The sequence below is a fragment of the Choloepus didactylus genome, chromosome 2 (genome assembly GCF_015220235.1).
Source record: "Choloepus didactylus isolate mChoDid1 chromosome 2, mChoDid1.pri, whole genome shotgun sequence".
Classification (NCBI taxonomy): domain Eukaryota; kingdom Metazoa; phylum Chordata; class Mammalia; order Pilosa; family Megalonychidae; genus Choloepus; species Choloepus didactylus.
Window position 1 is genome coordinate 194395731 of NC_051308.1, and position 21249 is coordinate 194416979.

General features: G+C 37.1%; 1 protein-coding gene across 1 annotated transcript in view; it reads right to left on the reverse strand.

Moving 5' to 3' along the window:
- The window catches only part of ZYG11A (zyg-11 family member A, cell cycle regulator), a 114476-nt gene that overhangs the window by 39153 nt on the left and 54074 nt on the right, over window positions 1-21249 (reverse strand). Inside the window, exons 4-8 of the mRNA XM_037827206.1 lie at window positions 5654-5794; window positions 3869-4045; window positions 1415-1479; window positions 440-539; window positions 298-351 (exon numbers count right to left, since the gene is read on the reverse strand). Of these exons, the coding sequence (XP_037683134.1) occupies window positions 298-351; window positions 440-539; window positions 1415-1479; window positions 3869-4045; window positions 5654-5794 (537 nt within the window). The remainder of the gene's footprint in view (window positions 1-297; window positions 352-439; window positions 540-1414; window positions 1480-3868; window positions 4046-5653; window positions 5795-21249) is intronic.

Sequence of the window (21249 nt, forward strand, 5' to 3'; positions counted from 1 at the left end):
GGGTTGGGAAGAGGAGGTAATTTGTAGACAAATGTAGGAGGGCTAAGTTCTTATTTACCATGGTAGAAATCAGTAGGTAACATCTAAAACTGAGAAATCAAGAAATCATAGTATAACCATTTTATTTAGAAATGCAGAGGTAAATACCAGTAGAAATAGCTATAAGAGTAGACAGTAGTTTCCTCTGGAGAGCACGTCTTAGAGATTTTTCATTACAGGTTGTTTAGAATGATTTGATCTTGTTCATTAATTACTTTGATTTTTTCAAAAAAGTTATAAAAGTGAAAATCAACCTACCTTAATTGCCATGAAGAGCTCTTCTTTAAGTTGTGCAGTTTGTTCTGGTGAGAGCTATAAAGCAAACAGATAGCCAAATGTGAAATAATGGAGCTCCATCAAGGCTTGGGAGAGAGAAATCTTGCCTTTAGAAATCACATACCTGCAGGGCTAGAATAGAGATGATGCTCACTGCCATTGTTTGCATCTTGGAGTTTTCATGCTTACAGAGCCATCTCATAACAAACTTGGCAGCATCAAACCTGAAAAGCAGTATTTATTTTTCTCACAATTCCATAGCTTGTGAAACTGTATGTAGGTAGAGAAGAAATCACTTAGCTTCCTCCCCCTCCCCCCAAAATCATGTATCAGCAAGTTCTGGGATTTCTAAAACCTCAGTTATGAAAACCAAGAGCATTTGACAAAGAGGAGATTAGGAGGGGAACAGAAGAACATGCAAATAAAAGCATAAGCAAAATACACAGGGGGCAGGTCAAAATAAACTTATTTTTTAGCATCTGGTTTCTACTACGATGGATCTGAAAAAGAAAAGAAGTTTCCTAAGAGGTAGTTATTTGGAATTGGCATTTATTGTAGACAGTGCTAAAAAGCTGCAGCAAATAAATTTTTCAGCTAGAATAACTTAGCCTTCAACCTTGCTCCTACAAATCAAATGGACTTTGTTCATGTTAGACTCCATTTAATTTTTCTGCTATTTATAGCAATTCTTACAAATTTTTAAAATTCACGAACGTGGAAGATTTCAAAGGCTGCAAGAGGAATTAACCAAATAATAAAAGGAATAAAATGGCTTGTACTTCTTAATCTAGGCACTATGATAAGCACTTTGTAAATGTTATCATATTTAATCCTCATAAAAAAGCACTATTTTACAAATGAGAAAACTTATGCTCAACGATAATAAAGGACTAGAACTTAAATCCAAATACGTTTGACCCATTGCCCTGTACTAAAATCACACTTCAGGAGACGACTTTTGGAGTTAGTGTATTTTCAATCTTATTACCGCTCTGTGGTTCAACAGAGCCTTCAACTCAAACACCCTATCCCAGCCTTAATCAGGCCCTTGCTAAGCTAATAAACAACACCCTAATTAATGACTAAGTTTTATACTTGCCTGTCAAATGGAACATCCACAAGAATCCTTGAATTCGTTAAGGAGAGAAGACAATTCTTCTGTAACTTTTTAGGAAATAAAAATAATTTTGATTATATGTATATTTCATTCTTTATTGAGATTTCATTGTATATCTGGCTCTTTTTAAGTTCCTCATTTAATCTTACTAACAAACTCTGTGAAATTCACCTTGGCCTAAAGACAATCCTCCCTTTTATGGCAAAGAAGGGTCTCCTCCCCTGAACTGTGGAAGGATCCACGTGGAGCGTGGCATACCATTGTATCTGAAGCCTGGCCATCTACTGGATGACAAACGTTTGCCAGCTCTCATATCTAACTCTGTGATAGAGATTCTACTTATTATCATTAAGATCAATACGGGTTGAACTGGGCCTTTACAGACAGAAAAGAAAAAGGGCCTCCTGGACAATGAATCTTGAGAAAAGGTGTAGGAATTGAAAAATAAAACATCTCTTTGAAAGGCCAGGAGTAGGCCTATATGACAGAAATGGACAGAGTTTATGAGGCAGGGAACACAAATATGAAATGCCAACAGGAACCAGGAAGTAATGTAAATAAGTGAAGAGGGCTGGGTGTGAAACAACAGGACAGTGGTAAGGACTGTGGCAAACTGGAGAATTCATGCCCTTTTATGGGGCAGTTGCTACTCAGCTGCAACTCATAACTGTCGTGCAGGAACAAAGACTGAGTTAAGCAGAATCTTCCAATTTTTCAAGAAAAGGTGGAAATACAGATTTTTATAAATGAGGAAGACCATCTTCTTTATTGTACTTTTAAAAATCAACTTCCATTTTTAGTTCAGATTTCAATTAGATTTGACAAACCTGTACAGCCACTACCACTATCAGGATATAAAGGATTCCCATCACCCTAAAGAGTTCCATTGTGACCTCTTCTAGTCAATCCCAACCTTACAAAACCCAGTCCCTTTCTAACGTTTCATACATATGGAATCATGAAGTAGCTGCTCTTCTGTGCCTGGCTTATTTTACTCAGCATATAATGTTTCTAAGATTCTTTCATGTTGTTTTCCAAGTATCAGCACTTCATTCCTTTTTATTGCCCAACAGTATATTTCCTTATATAAATATATCACAATTTGTTTGTCCATTCATCTGCTGCTAGACATTTGGGCTGTTTCTGGGTTTTGGTGATCATGAATACGGATACTATGAACCTTCATGTCTAAGTCTTTATATACTTTATATAGATACATGCTTTTGCTTCTCTTAAGTCAATACCTGGGAGTGGAATGGCTAGGTAGTACAGCAGGTGTAGGTTTACCTTTTTAAGAAACTGCTTAACTTAGTGGTTGTAACATTTTATACCCCCACCAGCAATATATGAGAATTCCAGTTATACCACACTCTTATCAACACTTGGTATTGTCAGTCTTTTAATTTTAGCCAATCTAGAGGGTGTGTGGTGGTATCTGTTGTGGTTTTAATTTGTATTTCTCCGATGACTGAAGATATTGAACATCTTTTTATGTGCTCATTGGTACTGGAAGACTTTAGTCAATGAAGTATCTATTCAAATCTTTTTCCCTTTTTAAAACTGATTTGTATTTCATGACTAAGAATTTTTTATATATTCTGGATAAAAGTCTTTTTACATATATATTTTACATATATACATGCAAATATAAAACAAACATTTTCTTCAGTCCATGGACAGCTAATCTTTCCATTTATAATTTTTTAGCAGAAGATTTTAAATTTGGTAAATCCTAATTTATGCATTTTTTTTTCTTATGAAGGATGCTTTTTGAATCCAATCTAAGAAATCTTTGCCTACCCCAAGGTTACAGATATTTTCTCCTGTTTTCTTCTAGAAGTTTTATGGTTTTAGCTTTTACATCTAAATGTATGATCCAATTCAACTTAATTTTTGTGTATGTTGTGAGGTAAGGGTCAAGGATCATTTTTCTCCACATGGATATTCAATTGCTATCCTTTCTCCCACTGATTTACTTTTTCATCTTTGTTGATTATCAACTGACGTGTGTGAGTCTGTGTCAAAGTGTTACTATCATAAATATATAAAGTGTTAGAAAAATAAGACAAAATACTTTTATGGGAAAAAAGTAAGATATAATGAATAGGCACCTTACAAAAGAAAATATAAACATAAGACAGTGTTAAGTTTTAGACTTTAATCTAAATATATATATATATATATATATATATATATATATATATATATATATGAATAGTTTTACACCTATACCAAAGTGTTAATCGTTAGCTGGTTTATGAGATTTTAAAAATTTTACCCTGATTGCTTATCTATAATTCCTATTTTTTTCTATAACAAACATGGACTCCTTGTATATTTTCCCTTGCAGGATGAAAAATGAGAACTAAGTAATACATAGTTTTCATGTATCTATCCTGAAGTAAAAAGCATAATCAAGTATTTATTTCAAATTACCTGCTGGTACTGGGGGAAATTTTTCAGGGCCTTGAAAAGTAGACAGATGACCTCTGATAACAGACGAACAGGCATCCCCCTGGCCAGGCCCTGGCGTGTTAAGTTGAGGGCGCAAGCACTGGCTGTGAACTGCACTGGCAAATCCAATGGATGATTCCTCATTCCTACAGCCACAAGCTGAAGATACACTCGTTTTTAGTGGCAAATAACAACATTAACATATTCATATTGCCTTGATTTTGTGTTGGTGAGCAGAAACATTTGCTCACTGGGACATTAACAAGTTTTCCCTATCCTCAGCATTTATTCTTTAGGACATCAAGTTATTAAAGCAATACCTTATAATTCAAATGCAGTAATTAGCCAGCTGTGTGACTCTGGGAAAATCATTTCCCTTTCTCTGGACCTCCGTTTCCTCATCTGTAAATTTAATTTCATAATCATTTATTGAGCTCCACTCCATGCAAGCCATTGTGATATGCACTGCAAGTGACACAAACATGACACAAATACAAACTTATACCCTGTTCCTTAGCATAAAAGCTTTGAGAGAAATAAGGCATGTAAACAAGTCTCACTGTGAAGGATGCTAAAATGTGAAACTGAAAAAAGCACCCATGAAAGAGGTATAAACAGATTGCTGCTTAAGGTAGTTATGGGGGGAGCAATCATTTCTACAATCAAAAGGCTTCATTCAGAGAGCACATTTAGGCAGGGTCTCAGGTAGGATCTGGATAAAAGGAGATGGAGATGGAGGTGGAATGGAAAGGGGATTCCTAGGAAAGTGGAGTGTGATAAGGAAAAACACAAGAGTGGACCAAAATATGGAATGAATCCATCAACAAAAGAGCAAGAATTTTAAAGTGGTAAAGCATAACTTTAGAGATGTAATTTGAAGCCAGACTGTAGAAGACCTAAAACACAAGTATAAATGAGGGCATTGTACTGCTCTAACATTCAGGGACATTGTGATTCATTTCCTCTATTAAATAGGGATAATATAATTCAATCTCTCATTACACAGGGGAAACAGAGGTCCAGAGTTTTTTCTTTATATGGTATTACTTTCAAACTGTGAATAAATGTTCCCATGATATAGCAATAGCCATTTTTTAAGGAAGTGCAAAGAATTACATATAATAAACACAAGGTGACTTACTCAAGACTCTTTATGTTAATGTTTCATTTAAGTTTTAAAAATTGCAGTTTTCTTTCCCAAACCACATACTACTTACAGTTACATTTAAAATAAACTCATTCTTCCCTAAATCCAACCAAAGTTCAGCTATATCAAAAATGGTAACTTAATATACAAAATACTTTAAATGGTATATTTGGTCACCCTCAATTTTTTTCATTTTATTCTGTTCTTTTTGAGGATAGTGTTGTTTTCTTTCAGAAAAACAAATGTTAGATTTATAAAAGTAATCAAATGAATAAATAAGAAACAACTTTTGTTAGGGCAAATGAATTCATGTTAATAAATTAATAAGTCCTATTTTAGACCAAAAAAAAAAAAAAAAAAGTGCAGCAGTTCTATCATCCTATTCCCCAGACCAAATTCTAAAAACCCGACGATTCAGTGATTCCATATAGATTCAGATACTCAATACGAAGGAAACAATCTGACAGTTAAGTCTAACATTGTTTTCCTTTCTCCATGAGGACACTTGGTCTCACTACAAAATATGGCATACAAGTCATTGTATTCAATGTGTTTGGTCAACAACTTTTAATTGAAACAAGTAAGAAATAATAAAAACTGCCTTTCTGAAGTGCAGTTACCTTTAGAATAGCAGGCATGGTTGTCTGCATTGAAAATGTTTCTGTGAAGAGCCTGCAGAGGGCTTCTTTCATAAAACATGACCTATCCCTGTATCGGCTCAGTGCTTCTGAAATCTGATTCATACTGGCTCCTCCAGCAACCTGAAAAACAAAGATATTAACAATAGATTTCATCTTTTGTCTTCAAGCACTGACTTGGTTGGGCCTTAAGTGTTTGGAATGATAGTAATAATATAAGCCCATTTAAATATTCCAGGCGCTATACACATAGCTTTCATTCAATCATAATTCTAATAGGTAAATGCTCCTATCAAATTTACTTTTACAGATGGGTCCAGAGAAGTGAAGTGAGTTGCTTAATGTAACACACCAATTAAGTTAAGTGGTGTAGCCAGAATCAATTACCATCTCCCTATAAATGTATTATAGTTAAGACCTCAATTAAAAATAACTTATACATTTTTAAACAACCAATAATCACGAATGCATATAATGTTTACTCGTTAGTATTCATATAAGAGAAATTAAACAATAAAAGGAGACAGGACAAAAGCAACAAAAAACATTTGAAATGAAAAAGGAGTTGACTGTTTCTTTTTTTTTTAAAGTATTATTTAAGATTAATGATCTCTCTGAATTCTTCCTTCCTACCACTGAAGTAGGAATTTTTTTTTCAAAAAAATCTATAGATAATTTGGGTCTGGAGGATAATGGCAATATCCTGATTCTGAAATCTCCCTCTCCTCCCCACCCACTACCCCACATCCTCTCCTAAAGCCATAAAATCAACAAGGAGTATAAATGAAACTAAACACAACTCAACTTTCTTCATTCCTGGGAGAAATAATGCCATGACCTTCAAATTACCTTTAAATAGAGAAAAAAAATTTAAATTCCAACAGAGCTACAGAAAGCCTAAGAGTGACTTATGAAACCTCTGGAAAAAAAGGAAGCATAGACAAAACTATCTCCAGAAAGAGTAAGTGTAACACTAAGTGTCAAAATATTAAGTACATTAAGCTTGGTCATTATCAGCAATGGCCATGGGGAAGGTGCTTGAAATGAGTAGGATCAGAAACGGCAGACTCAAAGAAGCATTGTTTCTAGGAAAGAATCAGATAAACAGAGAAGGGGAGGTATGCTTCAGAAACATGGCAGTGAAGGAACAGAAGGAAGTAAAAAGGAGGAATTAAGGATTCTGCAAAATCAAAACAGAAACAACTTGTGCCAACCCCTCTCTATCATACCATAACCAATACGTCTATTAAAGAAATCTCACGTCAGTAAACTGAGAGAAGGGTGCTTTGAATTAGGAACCCCGTCAATTAAATGGCAAGGAATAGAAAAAAATTCAAACCAATTGCCTGCAAATTGACATACTCAGCTAAAGACAATTCTTTCCAGAAAACCAACAACAAATTAGCTAAAGATTGTAACCTAAGACTCCAAACTGAATTAAAAATACTCAATAAACATTGTGGGATATGAAAAAGCATCCTGAACACTAAAAAGAGATGAAACAAGGGTTGATTAAACTCAGGAAATAAACAAACTCATAACAAATATGGAAACTAAGTTACAAGGTGCCCAAGGAAAGAAAGGTTTGAGTCGGAGTGGAGGGTGCAGAGGGTAGATAAAAGAAGACAAGAACCTATACACCGAAAAGACTAACCAGGAACCTGGGAAAACTGACCCAGATCAGCTCTAAGGGACATCAAGTAAAAGCATTAGAATTTAAAAATTTTCAGAGCCTCCAAATAAAAAGATCAAATAAATCACATGAGTAAGAGAATTAGATTGGCATCGGACTTCTCAAAACCAACAAATAGCAAGGCAAGATTAGAGAATCATTTTCAAGAAACTTAAGGAAAGAGGGTGAACAAAAGAATTTCCAATCATCCAAGTTATCCTTCAAATATCAAGACTATAAAAAACAGTTTGAAGGATAAAAACTTAAGGAACACTGACACTGAAGAATCAACTAGAGCATAAGCTTCATACAACCAAGAGATGATTGGGGAACCCTTATCAAAGGAGAGATGGTGAGCATTTAATTAATTTAATTGTAAAGCTAAGACTAAAACAAGGGATAGAACAACAGGATGCAATGTTACATGCTCTCACAAAGTAGAAAAATTACTACTAATAAACAGGAATAGGGAGACAATAAGAGGAAAGTAGAAGTTCACTGACTGTTGTGTCAACAATAGAGGGAGTCAAACTATTATTTATTTAAATGAAAGACCTGATAGTAAAAGTTACTATGAAAGGGGATTAAAGGTATTATAAAATGGATAAATACAAAAATAACCACTAGAATATTAATCTTTTAAACACCCAAAGAAATTTTTAAAAGCAATACATATATAGCAAAGAAGACATACCAAATAAGAGGGGGAAAATACTATAAATATAATGTAAAATACACAGTAATTACAATATAAAATAATATGACAGAGTAGAGACCAAACATATCAGTGATATCAATAGATGCAAATGGGCTTAACTTATCTATTTATTAAAATAAAAACATTTTCACATTGGCTTACCAAGCACAGTCCAACTCTACATGCTTTGCTTTGTAATGTTGATGATAAAAGCCATAACTCAAAATAAAGATATGATAATTATGAATATCTATGCACAAATAATAGCAATCAACTAAATAAAGCAAAAGCTATAGGAGCTGCAAGGAGGATAGGTAGGAGACTTTAACACACCATTCTCAGTACAAGACAGCTCCCCCCCCATATGCATTTAGCTTTGGTATAGTGCCTTTGTTATTTTAAAGGAACCATAATACACTGTTTCCGTAAATTATAGTCTATAGTTTGCATTGATTGTATTTTCCCCCCAACCCCACCCTATTTTAAAACACCTTGCAGTGTTGACATTGATTTGTTCTACCTCATGTAGAAACATATTTCTACCTTTTATCACAATTGTTGAGCACCCTAGGTTTCCCTGAGTTACGACAGTCCCAGTCTTTATCCTTCTTCTTTTCTTCTAGTGTCCCACATGGTCCCAACCTTCCTCTTTCAACCATACTCACAGACATCTTTGTTCAGTTACTTACATTGCTGTGCTACTATCTCCCAAAATCGTTTTCCATACCCCTAACTCCTGTCTTTTCCTTTCTGTCTGCAGTGCTTCCTTTAGTGTTTTCTGTAGAGCAGGTATCTTGTTCACAAACTCTGTCATTGTCTGTTTGTCAGAGAATATGTAAGCTCATAGACATAAAATATAAGTTACCAGGATATAGAATGAGGCTAAAGAATGAGGAGCAGTCACTTACTATCAGCAGAATGTTCAACTAGGGTGAGCTTAAATGTTTGGAAATGGACAGGGGTGATGGTAGCATATCGTGAGAATAACTAACAGTGCTGAAAGGTGTGTGAAGGTGGTAGAAAGGGTAAGCTCAAAGTCATGTACGTCACCAGAAGGAAAGTTGGAGATTAAAAGATGGGAATGTATAAAACAGTGAATCTTGTGGTGGACAATGTCTGTGATTAACTATACTAATATTACAAATCTCTCTCACGAAGTAGAACAAATGTATGCCACTATAACTAGAAGTTAATAATAAAGAGGCACATAGGAAAAAATATATACCTATTGCAAACTATATACTACAATTAGTAGTATTTTAACATTCTTTCATCAACTGTAACAAATGTACTATACCAAAACTATGAATCAATAATGGAGGGGGGCATGGTTAGGCGTATGGGAGGATTTGAGCTCCCTCTTTTTGTCTTTATTTCTTTTCTGGAGCAATGAAAATGTTCCAAAAATTGAAAAAAAAAATTGTGTTGATGGATGCACAGCTGTATGACGGTAACATGGGCAATGATTGTACACTTTGGATCTTGGGATACTTGTATGGTACGTGAACAATTTCAATAATAAATATATATATAATACACTAGAAGCACACAAGAAAAGAGCTGAACAGGCAGAAATGCAAAAGGATCAGTGAGGTAGTAGACAAAGCATCCAAATTCAAACAGACAAAAGAACGGAAAGAGAAAAGGGGGGGGAAATTGAGCAGAGTCCCTGGGAACAGATTGACAACACAAAGCACACAAACATTAGTGTCATGGGTGTCTCAGAGGGGGAAGAGAAGGGACAAGGGACAGAAGGAATATTTGAGGAAATAATGGCTTGTCAACTTTTATGAAACAAATTGATATACAAGTCCAAGAAGCACAAGATACCCAAATTCAAATAAATCTGAATAGATTACTCCAAGGTACATACTAATCAGAATGCTGAGTGCCAACGATAAAGAAAGAATTCTGAAAGAAGCAAGAAAAAGTGATTTGTAACATACAATGGATGCTCGATAAGACTAATGACCAATTTCTCATTAAAAGTCATGGAGACAATCCCAGGGGTGTAAATCTCCCTGGTAATGCAGGACTCCCAGGGATGAATCTGGACCCGGCATCCTGGGATTGAGAACATCTTCTTGACCAAAACGGGATGCGAAATGAAATGAAATAAAGCTTCAGTGGCTGAGAGATTTCAAATGGAGTCAAGAGGTCACTCTGGTAGACATTCTTATGCACTATTTAGATAACACTTTTTAGGTTTTAATATATTGAAATAGCTAGAAGTAAATACCTAAAAATACCAAACTCCAACCCAGTAACCTTGACTCTTAAAGACGACTGTATAACAATGTAGCTTACAAGGGTGACAGTGTGATTGTGAAAACCCTGTGGATCACACTTCCTTTATTCAGTGTATGGATGGAGGAGTAGAAAAATGGGGACAAAACCTAAATGAAAAATAGGGTGGGAATGGGGGGGAGGTGATTTGGGTGTTCTTTTTTATTTTTATTTTTTATTCTTACCCTGATTCTTCCTGGTGTAAGGAAAATGTTTAAAAATAGATGGGGGGCGGGGCAAGATGGCAGACTGGTGAGCTGTATGTTTCAGTTACTCCTCCAGGAAAGTAGGTAGAAAGCCAGGAGCTGCGTGGACTGGACACCACAGAGCAATCTGTCTTTGGGCATACTTCATACAACACTCATGAAAATGTCGAACTGCTGAGATCAGCGAAATCTGTAAGTTTTTGCGGCCAGGGGACCCGCGCCCCTCCTTGCCAGGCTCAGTCCCGTGGGAGGAGGAGCTGTCAGCTCCGGGAAGGAGAAGGGAGAACTGCAGTGGCAGCCCTTATCGGAAACTCATTCTACTGATCCAAACTCCAACCATAGATAGACTGAGACCAGACACCAGAGAATCTGAGAGCAGCCAGCCCAGCAGAGAGGAGACAGGCATAGAAAAAAAAAAAACAACACGAAAAACTCCAAAATAAAAGCAGAGGATTTTTGGAGTTCTGGTGAACACAGAAAGGGGAAGGGCGGAGCTCAGGCCTTGAGGCGCATATGCAAATCCTGAAGAAAACCTGATCTCTCTGCCCTGTGGACCTTTCCTTAATGGCCCTGGTTGCTTTGTCTATTAGCATTTCAATAACCCATTAGATCTCTGAGGAGGGCCCTTTTTTATTTATTTTTTTTTAATCCTTTTTTCTTTTTCTAAAACAATTACTCTAAGAAGCCCAATACAGAAAGCTTCAAAGACTTTCAATTTGGGCACGTCAAGTCAAGAGCAGAACTAAGAGAGCTCTGAGACAAAAGGCAATAATCCAGTGGCTGAGAAAATTCACTAAACAACACAACTTCCCAAGAAAAGGGGGGTGTCCGCTCATAGCCACCATCCTGGTGGACAGGAAACACTCCTGCCCATCGCCAGCCCCATAGCCCAGAGCTGCCCCAGACAACCCAGTGTGACGGAAGTGCTTCAAATAACAGGCACACACCACAAAACTGGGCGTGGACATTAGCCTTCCCTGCAACCTCAGCTGATTGTCCCAGAGTTGGGAAGGTGGAGCAGTGTGAATTAACAAAGACCCATTCAGCCATCATTTGAGCAGACTGGGAGCCTCCCTACACAGCCCAGCAGCCCAGAACTGCCCTGGGGGGACGGCACTCACCTGTGACATAGCACAGTCATCCCTCAACAGAGGACCCAGGGTGCACGGCCTGGAAGAGGGGCCCACTTGCAAGTCTCAGGAGCCATACGCCAATACCAAGGACTTGTGGGTCAGTGGCAGAGACAAACTGTGGCAGGACTGAACTGAAGGATTAGACTATTGCAGCAGCTTTAAAACTCTAGGATCACCAGGGAGATTTGATTGTTAGGGCCATCCCCCCTCCCCGACTGCCCAGAAACACGCCCCACATACAGGGCAGGCAACACCAACTACACACGCAAGCTTGGTACACCAATTGGGCCCCACAAGACTCACTCCCCCCACTCACCAAAAAGGCTAACCAGGGGAGAACTGGCTTGTGGAGAACAGGTGGCTCGTGGACGCCACCTGCTGGTTAGTTAGAGAAAGTGTACTCCACGAAGCTGTAGATCTGATAAATTAGAGATAAGGACTTCAACTGGTCTACAAACCCTAAAAGAACCCTATCAAGTTCAGCAAATGCCACGAGGCCAAAAACAACAGAAAATTATAAAGCATATGAAAAAACCAGACGATATGGATAACCCAAGCCCAAGCACCCAAATCAAAAGACCAAAAGACAAACAGCACCTAGAGCAGCTACTCAAAGAACTAAAGATGAACAATGAGACCATAGTACGGGATATAAAGGAAATCAAGAAGACTCTAGAAGAGCATAAAGAAGACATTGCAAGACTAAATAAAAAAATGGATGATCTTATGGAAATTAAAGAAATTAATTGACCAAATTAAAAAGACTCTGGACACTCATAGTACAAGACTAGAGGAAATTGAACAACGAATCAGTGACCTCGAAGATGACAGAATGGAAAATGAAAGCATAAAAGAAAGAATGGGGAAAAAAATTGAAAAAATCGAAATGGACTTCAGGGATATGATAGATGATATGAAACGTCCAAATATAAGACTCATTGGTGTCCCAGAAGGGGAAGAAAAGGGTAAAGGTCTAGGAAGAGTATTCAAAGAAATTGTTGGGGAAAACTTCCCAAATCTTCTAAACAACATAAATACACAAATCATAAATGCTCAGCGAACTCCAAATAGAATAAATCCAAATAAACCCACTCCGAGACATATACTGATCACACTGTCAAACACAGAAGAGAAGGAGCAAGTTCTGAAAGCAGCAAGAGAAAAGCAATTCACCACATACAAAGGAAACAGCATAAGACTAAGTAGTGACTACTCAGCAGCCACCATGGAGGCAAGAAGGCAATGGCACGATATATTTAAAATTCTGAGTGAGAAAAATTTCCAGCCAAGAATACTTTATCCAGCAAAGCTCTCCTTCAAATTTGAGGGAGAGCTTAAATTTTTCACAGACAAACAAATGCTGAGAGAATTTGCTAACAAGAGACCTGCCCTACTGGAGATACTAAAGGGAGCCCTACAGACAGAGAAACAAAGAAAGGACAGAGAGACTTGGAGAAAGGTTCAGTACTAAAGAGATTCGGTATGGGTACAATAAAGGTTATTAATAGAGAGAGGGGAAAATATGGCAAACATAAACCAAAGGATAAGATGGCTGATTCAAGAAATGCCTTCACGGTTATAACGTTGAATGTAAATGGATTAAACTCCCCAATCAAAAGATATAGATTCGCAGAATGGATCAAAAAAAATGAACCATCAATATGTTGCATACAAGAGACTCATCTTAGACACAGGGACACGAAGAAACTGAAAGTGAAAGGATGGAAAAAAATATTTCATGCAAGCCACAGCCAAAAGAAAGCAGGTGTAGCAATATTAATCTCAGATAAAATAGACTTCAAATGCAGGGATGTTTTGAGAGACAAAGAAGGCCACCAAATACTAATAAAAGGGGCAAATCAGCAAGAAGAAATAACAATCGTAAATGTCTATGCACCCAATCAAGGTGCCACAAAATACATGAGAGAAACACTGGCAAAACTAAAGGAAGCAATTGATGTTTCCACAATAATTGTGGGAGACTTCAACACATCACTCTCTCCTATAGATAGATCAACCAGACAGAAGACCAATAAGGAAATTGAAAACCTAAACAATCTGATAAATGAATTAGATTTAACAGACATATACAGGACATTACATCCCAAATCACCAGGATACACACGGAACTTTCTCCAGAATAGATCATATGCTGGGACATAAAACAAGCCTCAATAAATTTAAAAAGATTGAAATTATTCAAAGCACATTCTCTGACCACAATGGAATACAATTAGAAGTCAATAACCATCAGACACTTAGAAAATTCACAAACACCTGGAGGTTAAACAACACACTCCTAAACAATCAGTGGGTTAAAGAAGAAATAGCAAGAGAAATTGCTAAATATATATAGACAAATGAAAATGAGAACACAACATACCAAAATCTATGGGATGCAGCAAAAGCAGTGCTAAGGGGGAAATTTATAGCACTAAACACATATATTAAAAAGGAAGAAAGAGCCAAAATCAAAGAACTAATGAATCAACTGAAGAAGCTAGAAAATGAACAGCAAACCAATCCTAAACCAAGTAGAAGAAAAGAAATAACAAGGATTAAAGCAGAAATAAATGACATAGAGAACAAAAAAACAACAGAGAGAATAAATATCAACAAAAGTTGGTTCTTCGAGAAGATCAACAAGATTGACAAGCCCCCAGCTAGACTGACAAAATCAGAAAGAGAGAAGACCCATATAAACAAAATAATGAATGTAAAAGGTGACATAACTGCAGATCCTGAAGAAATTAAAAAAATTATAAGAGGATATTATGAACAACTGTATGGCAACAAACTGGACAATGTAGAAGAAATGGACAATTTCCTGGAAACATATGAACAACCTAGACTGACCAGAGAAGAAATAGAAGACCTCAACCAACCCATCACAAGCAAAGAGATCCAATCAGTCATCAAAAATCTTCCCACAAATAAATGCCCAGGGCCAGATGGCTTCACAGGGGAATTCTACCAAACTTTCCAGAAAGAACTGACACCAATCTTACTCAAACTCTTTCAAAACATTGAAGAAAAGGGAACACTACCTAACTCATTTTATGAAGCTAACATCAATCTAATACCAAAACCAGGCAAAGATGCTACAAAAAAGGAAAACTACCGGCCAATCTCCCTAATGAATATAGATGCAAAAATCCTCAACAAAATACTTGCAAATCGAATCCAAAGACACATTAAAAAAATCATACACCATGACCAAGTGGGGTTCATTCCAGGCATGCAAGGATGGTTCAACATAAGAAAAACAATCAATGTATTACAACACATTAAAAACTCGAAAGGGAAAAATCAATTGATCATCTCAATAGATGTTGAAAAAGCATTTGACAAAATCCAACATCCCTTTTTGATAAAAACACTTCAAAAGGTAGGAATTGAAGGAAACATCCTCAACATGATAAAGAGCATATATGAAAAACCCACAGCCAGCATAGTACTCAATGGTGAGAGACTGAAAGCCTTCCCTCTAAGATCAGGAACAAGACAAGGATGCCCGCTGTCACCACTGTTATTCAACATTGTGCTGGAAGTGCTAGCCAGGGCAATCCGGCAAGACAAAGAAATAAAAGGCATCCAAATTGGAAAAGAAGAAGTAAAACTGTCATTGTTTGCAGATGATATGATCTTATATCTAGAAAACCCTGAGAAATCGACGATACAGCTACTAGAGCTAATAAACAAATTTAGCAAAGTAGCGGGATACAAGGTTAATGCACATAAGTCAGTAATGTTTCTATATGCTAGAAATGAACAAACTGAAGAGACACTCAAGAAAAAGATACCATTTTCAATAGCAACTAAAAAAATCAAGTACCTAGGAATAAACTTAACCAAAGATGTAAAAGACCTATACAAAGAAAACTACATAACTCTACTAAAAGAAATAGAAGGGGACCTTAAAAGATGGAAAAATATTCCATGTTCATGGATAGGAAGACTAAATGTCATTAAGATGTCAATTCTACCCAAACTCATCTACAGATTCAATGCAATCCCAATCAAAATTCCAACAACCTACTTTGCAGACTTGGAAAAGCTAGTTATCAAATTTATTTGGAAAGGGAAGATGCCTCGAATTGCTAAAGACACTCTAAAAAAGAAAAACGAAGTGGGAGGACTTACACTCCCTGACTTTGAAGCTTATTATAAAGCCACAGTTGCCAAAACAGCATGGTACTGGCACAAAGATAGACATATAGATCAATGGAATCGAATTGAGAATTCGGAGATAGACCCTCAGATCTATGGCCGACTGATCTTTGATAAGGCCCCCAAAGTCACTGAACTGAGTCATAATGGTCTTTTCAACAAATGGGGCTGGGAGAGTTGGATATCCATCTCCAAAAGAATGAAAGAGGACCCCTACCTCACCCCCTACACAAAAATTAACTCAAAATGGACCAAAGATCTCAATATAAAAGAAAGTACCATAAAACTCCTAGAAGATAATGTAGGAAAACACCTTCAAGACCTTGTATTAGGCGGCCACTTCCTAGACTTTACACCCAAAGCACAAGCAACAAAAGAGAAAATAGATAAATGGGAACTCCTCAAGCTTAGAAGTTTCTGCACCTCAAAGGAATTTCTCAAAAAGGTAAAGAGGCAGCCAACTCAATGGGAAAAAATTTTTGGAAACCATGTATCTGACAAAAGACTGATATCTTGCATATACAAAGAAATCCTACAACTCAATGACAATAGTACAGACAGCCCAATTATAAAATGGGCAAAAGATATGAAAAGACAGTTCTCTGAAGAGGAAATACAAATGGCCAAGAAACACATGAAAAAATGTTCAGCTTCACTAGCTATTAGAGAGATGCAAATTAAGTCCACAATGAGATACCATCTAACACCGGTTAGAATGGCTGCCATTAAACAAACAGGAAACTACAAATGCTGGAGGGGATGAGGAGAAATTGGAACTCTTATTCATTGTTGGTGGGACTGTATAATGGTTCAGCCACTCTGGAAGTCAGTCTGGCAGTTCCTTAGAAAACTAGATATAGAGCTACCATTCGATCCAGCAATTGCACTTCTCGTTATATACCCGGAAGATCGGAAAGCAGTGACACGAACAGATATCTGCACGCCAATGTTCATAGCAGCATTATTCACAATTGCCAAGAGATGGAAACAACCCAAATGTCCTTCAACAGATGAGTGGATAAATAAAATGTGGTATATACACACGATGGAATACTACGCGGCAGTAAGAAGGAACGATCTCGTGAAACATATGACAACATGGATGAACCTTGAAGACATAATGCTGAGCGAAATAAGCCAGGCACAAAAGGAGAAATATTATATGCTACCACTAATGTGAACTTTGAAAAATGTAAAACAAATGGTTTATAATGTAGAATGTAGGGGAACTAGCAATAGAGAGCAATTAAGGAAGGGGGAACAATAATCCAAGAAGAACAGATAAGCTATTTAATGTTCTGGGGATGCCCAGGAATGACTATGGTCTGTTAATTTCTGATGGATATAGTAGGAGGAAGTTCACAGAAATGCTGATATATTAGGTAACTTTCTTGGGGTAAAGTAGGAACATGTTGGAAGTTAAGCAGTTATCTTAGGTTAGTTGTCTTTTTCTTACTCCCTTGTTATGGTCTCTTTGAAATGTTCTTTTACTGTATGTTTGTTTTCTTTTTAACTTTTTTTTTCATACAGTTGATTTAAAAACGAAGGGAAAGTTAAAAAAAAAAAAAAGAAAAAGAAAAACAAGGAAAAAAAAAAGATGTAGTGCCTCCTTGAGGAGCCTGTGGAGAATGCAGGGGTATTCGCCTACCCCACCTCCATGGTTGCTAACATGACCACAGACATAGGGGACTGGTGGTTTGATGGGTTGAGCCCTCTACCACAGGTTTTACCCTTGGGAAGACGGTTGCTGCAAAGGAGAGGCTAGGCCTCCCTATGGTTGTGCCTAAGAGCCTCCTCCCGAATGCCTCTTTGTTGCTCAGATGTGGCCCTGTCTCTCTAGCTAAGCCAACTTGAAAGGTGGGATCGCTGCCCTCCCCCCTACGTGGGATCGGACACCCGGGGGAGTGAATCTCCCTGGCGACGTGGAGTACAACTCCCGGGGAGGAATGCAGACCTGGCATCGTGCGACAGAGAACATCTTCTTGACCAAGGGGGGGATGTGAAAGGAAATGAAATAAGCTTCAGTGGCAGAGAGATTCCAAAAGGAGCCGAGAGGTCACTCTGGTGGGCACTCTTATGCACACTTTAGACAACCCTTTTTAGGTTCTAAAGAATTGGGGTAGCTGGTGGTGGATGCCTGAAACTATCAAACTACAACCCAGAACCCATGAATCTCGAAGACAGTTGTATAAAAATGTAGCTTATGAGGGATGACAATGGGATTGGGAAAGCCATAAGGACCACACTCCACTTTGTCTAGTTTAGGGATGGATGAGTAGAAAAATAGGGGAAGGAAACAAACAGACAAAGGTACCCAGTGTTCTTTTTTACTTCAATTTTTCTTTTTCACTCTAATTATTATTCTTGTTATTTTTGTGTGTGTGCTAATGAAGGTGTCAGGGATTGATTTGGGTGATGAATGTACCACTATGTAATGGTACTGTAAACAATCGAAAGTACGATTTGTTTTGTATGACTGCGTGGTATGTGAATATATCTCAATAAAATGAAGATTAAAAAAAAAAAAAAAGAAGGTAAAGTTAAAAAAAAAAAAAAAAAAAAACAAGGAAAAAAAATATGTAGTGCCCCCTTGAGGAGCCTGTGGAGAATGCAGGGATATTCATCTACCCCACCTCCATGGTTGCTAACATGACCACAGACATAGGGGACTGGTGGTTTGATGGGTTGAGCCCTCTACCATAGGTTTTACCCTTGGGAAGACGGTTGCTGCAAAGGAGAGGCTAGGCCTCCCTATGGTTGTGCCTAAGAGCCTCCTCCCGAATGCCTCTTTGTTGCTCAGATGTGGCCCTGTCTCTCTAGCTAAGCCAACTTGAAAGGTGAAATCACTGCCCTCCCCGCTACGTGGGATCAGACACCCAGGCGAGTGAATCTCCCTGGCAACGTGGAATATGACTCCCAGGTAGGAATGTAGACCTGGCATCGTGGGATGGAGAACATCTTCTTGACCAAAAGGGGGATGTGAAAGGAAATGAAATAAGCTTCAGTGGCAGAGAGATTCCAAAAGGAGCCGAGAGGTCACTCTGGTGGGCACTCTTACGCACACTTTAGACAACTCTTTTTAGGTTCCAAAGAATTGGGGTAGCTGGTGGTGGATACCTGAAACTATCAAACTACAACCCAGAACCCATGAATCTCGAAGACAGTTGTATAAAAATGTAGCTTATGAGGGGTGACAATGGGATTGGGAAAGCCATAAGGACCACACTCCACTTTGTCTAGTGTATGGATGGATGAGTAGAAAAATAGGGGAAGGAAACAAACAGACAAAGGTACCCAGTGTTCTTTTTTACTTCAATTGTTCTTTTTCACTCTAATTATTATTCTTGTTATTTTTGTGTGTGTGCTAATGAAGGTGTCAGGGATTGATTTAGGTGATGAATGTACAACTACGTAATGGTACTGTAAACAATCGAAAGTACGATTTGTTTTGTATGACTGCGTGGTATGTGAATATATCTCAATAAAATGATGATTAAAAAAAAAATAGATTGGGGTGATGAATGTACAGCTATATGATGGTACTGTGAACAGCTGATTTTACACCATGGATGACTGAATGGTATGTGAATATCTCAATAAAACTGTTTTAAAAAAAAAATATATATATATATATAGTAAAAAATAAAAGTCATGGAGTCAAGAAGGTAGTGGTATGACATATTCAAGATACTGAGAGAAAAACTGCCAGCCAAGAATTCTCTATCCAGCAAAACTGTCCCTCAAAAATTAGGGTTAGTTTAAGATTCTCACAGATAAGCAGGAGCTGTTAACAAGGGACCTGCCCTACAAGAAATACTAAAAGGAGTCCTGCAGGCTGAAAGGAAAGGAGAGAAGAGAAAGCTTGAAGGAGAGTGTAGAAATGCAGATTATCAGGAAGGGTAACCAAAAGGGTAAAAACACACAAAAAAGATATGACATATATAAACCAAAGGATATAATGGTTGAAGACTGTCTTTAGAGTAATAACATTGAATGTTAATGAATTAAACTCCCCAAACAAGACACCGACTGGCAGAATGGATAAAAAATATGACCCATCTATATTGTGTATAAAAGACTCACCAAGGATACAATTAGGTTGAAAATGAAAGGCTGGAAAAAGACATTCCACGCAAACAATGTCCCAAAAAAAGCTGGGATAGTTATACTAATATTGGACAAAATAAACTTTAAATGCAAAGCTGTTATAAGAGTTAAGGAAAGATATTATATATTAATAAAAGCAGGAATTCACGAAGAAGAAATAACAGTCATAAATATAAAAGGGACCTAAGCAGGGTGCCCCAAAAGGCAGGAGGCAAACACTAGCAAAGCTGAAGGGAGAAACAGACGTATCTACAACAATAGTTGGAGACTTCAGTACACCACTCACATCAACAAATAAAACACCTAGACCGAAGATCAACAAGGAAATACAGAACTTGAATAATTTGATAAATAAACCAGACTTATCAGACATATACTGAACATTGCACCCCAAAACAGCAGGATATACATTCTTCTCAGGTGCTCATAGATCATTCTCCAGGAGAGATCAAATGTTAGGTCACAAAACAGGTCTTAATAAGTTTAAAAAGATCAAAATTATACAAAATACTTTCACTGGTCCTAATGGAATAAAGCAACAGGCAGAGGACTGGAAAATGCACAAATTTATGGAGGTTAAAAACACATTATTAATCAATAGGTCAAAGAAGAAATTGCAATAAAAAAATATCTTGAGACGAATGAAAATGAAAACACAACATATCAAAACTTAAGGAACGCAAAAAAGGCAGTGTTGAGAGGGAAATTTATAGTCCTAAATGCCTACATTAAAGAGGAAGAAAAAACTAAAATAAAAAACCTAGTTATACACCTGGAGGAACTAGAAAAAGAAGGGAGGGAGGAAGGAAGGAAGGAAGGAAATTAAAGCAGAAATAAATGAAAGTGGGAAGAACAACAACAAAAAAATACAAAGAATCAATAAAACCAAATGTTGGTTGAGAGATTCAACAAAATTGACAAGCCCTTAGCTAGAATGAGAAAGAAAAAAAGAGAGAAGATGCAAGTAAATAAAAGCAGAAATGAGAAGAGTGACATTATTGCTGATCCTACAGAAATAAAAAATGATCATAGGAGAATAATATGAACTGTATACCAACAAGATAGACAACTTATATGAAACGGATAATTTTCTAGAAACAGATGAACAACCCACCCTGACCCCAGAAAAAAATAGAAGACTTCAACAAACCAATCACAAGTAAAGAGATCAAATCAGTCATCAAAAACCTACCAAAAAAGAAAAGTCCAAGACCAGACAGCTTCACAGGCATTTTTACCAAGCATTCCAAGAAAAATTAGAACCATTCCTGCTCAAACTCTTCAAAAAAATTGAAGAGGGAACACTA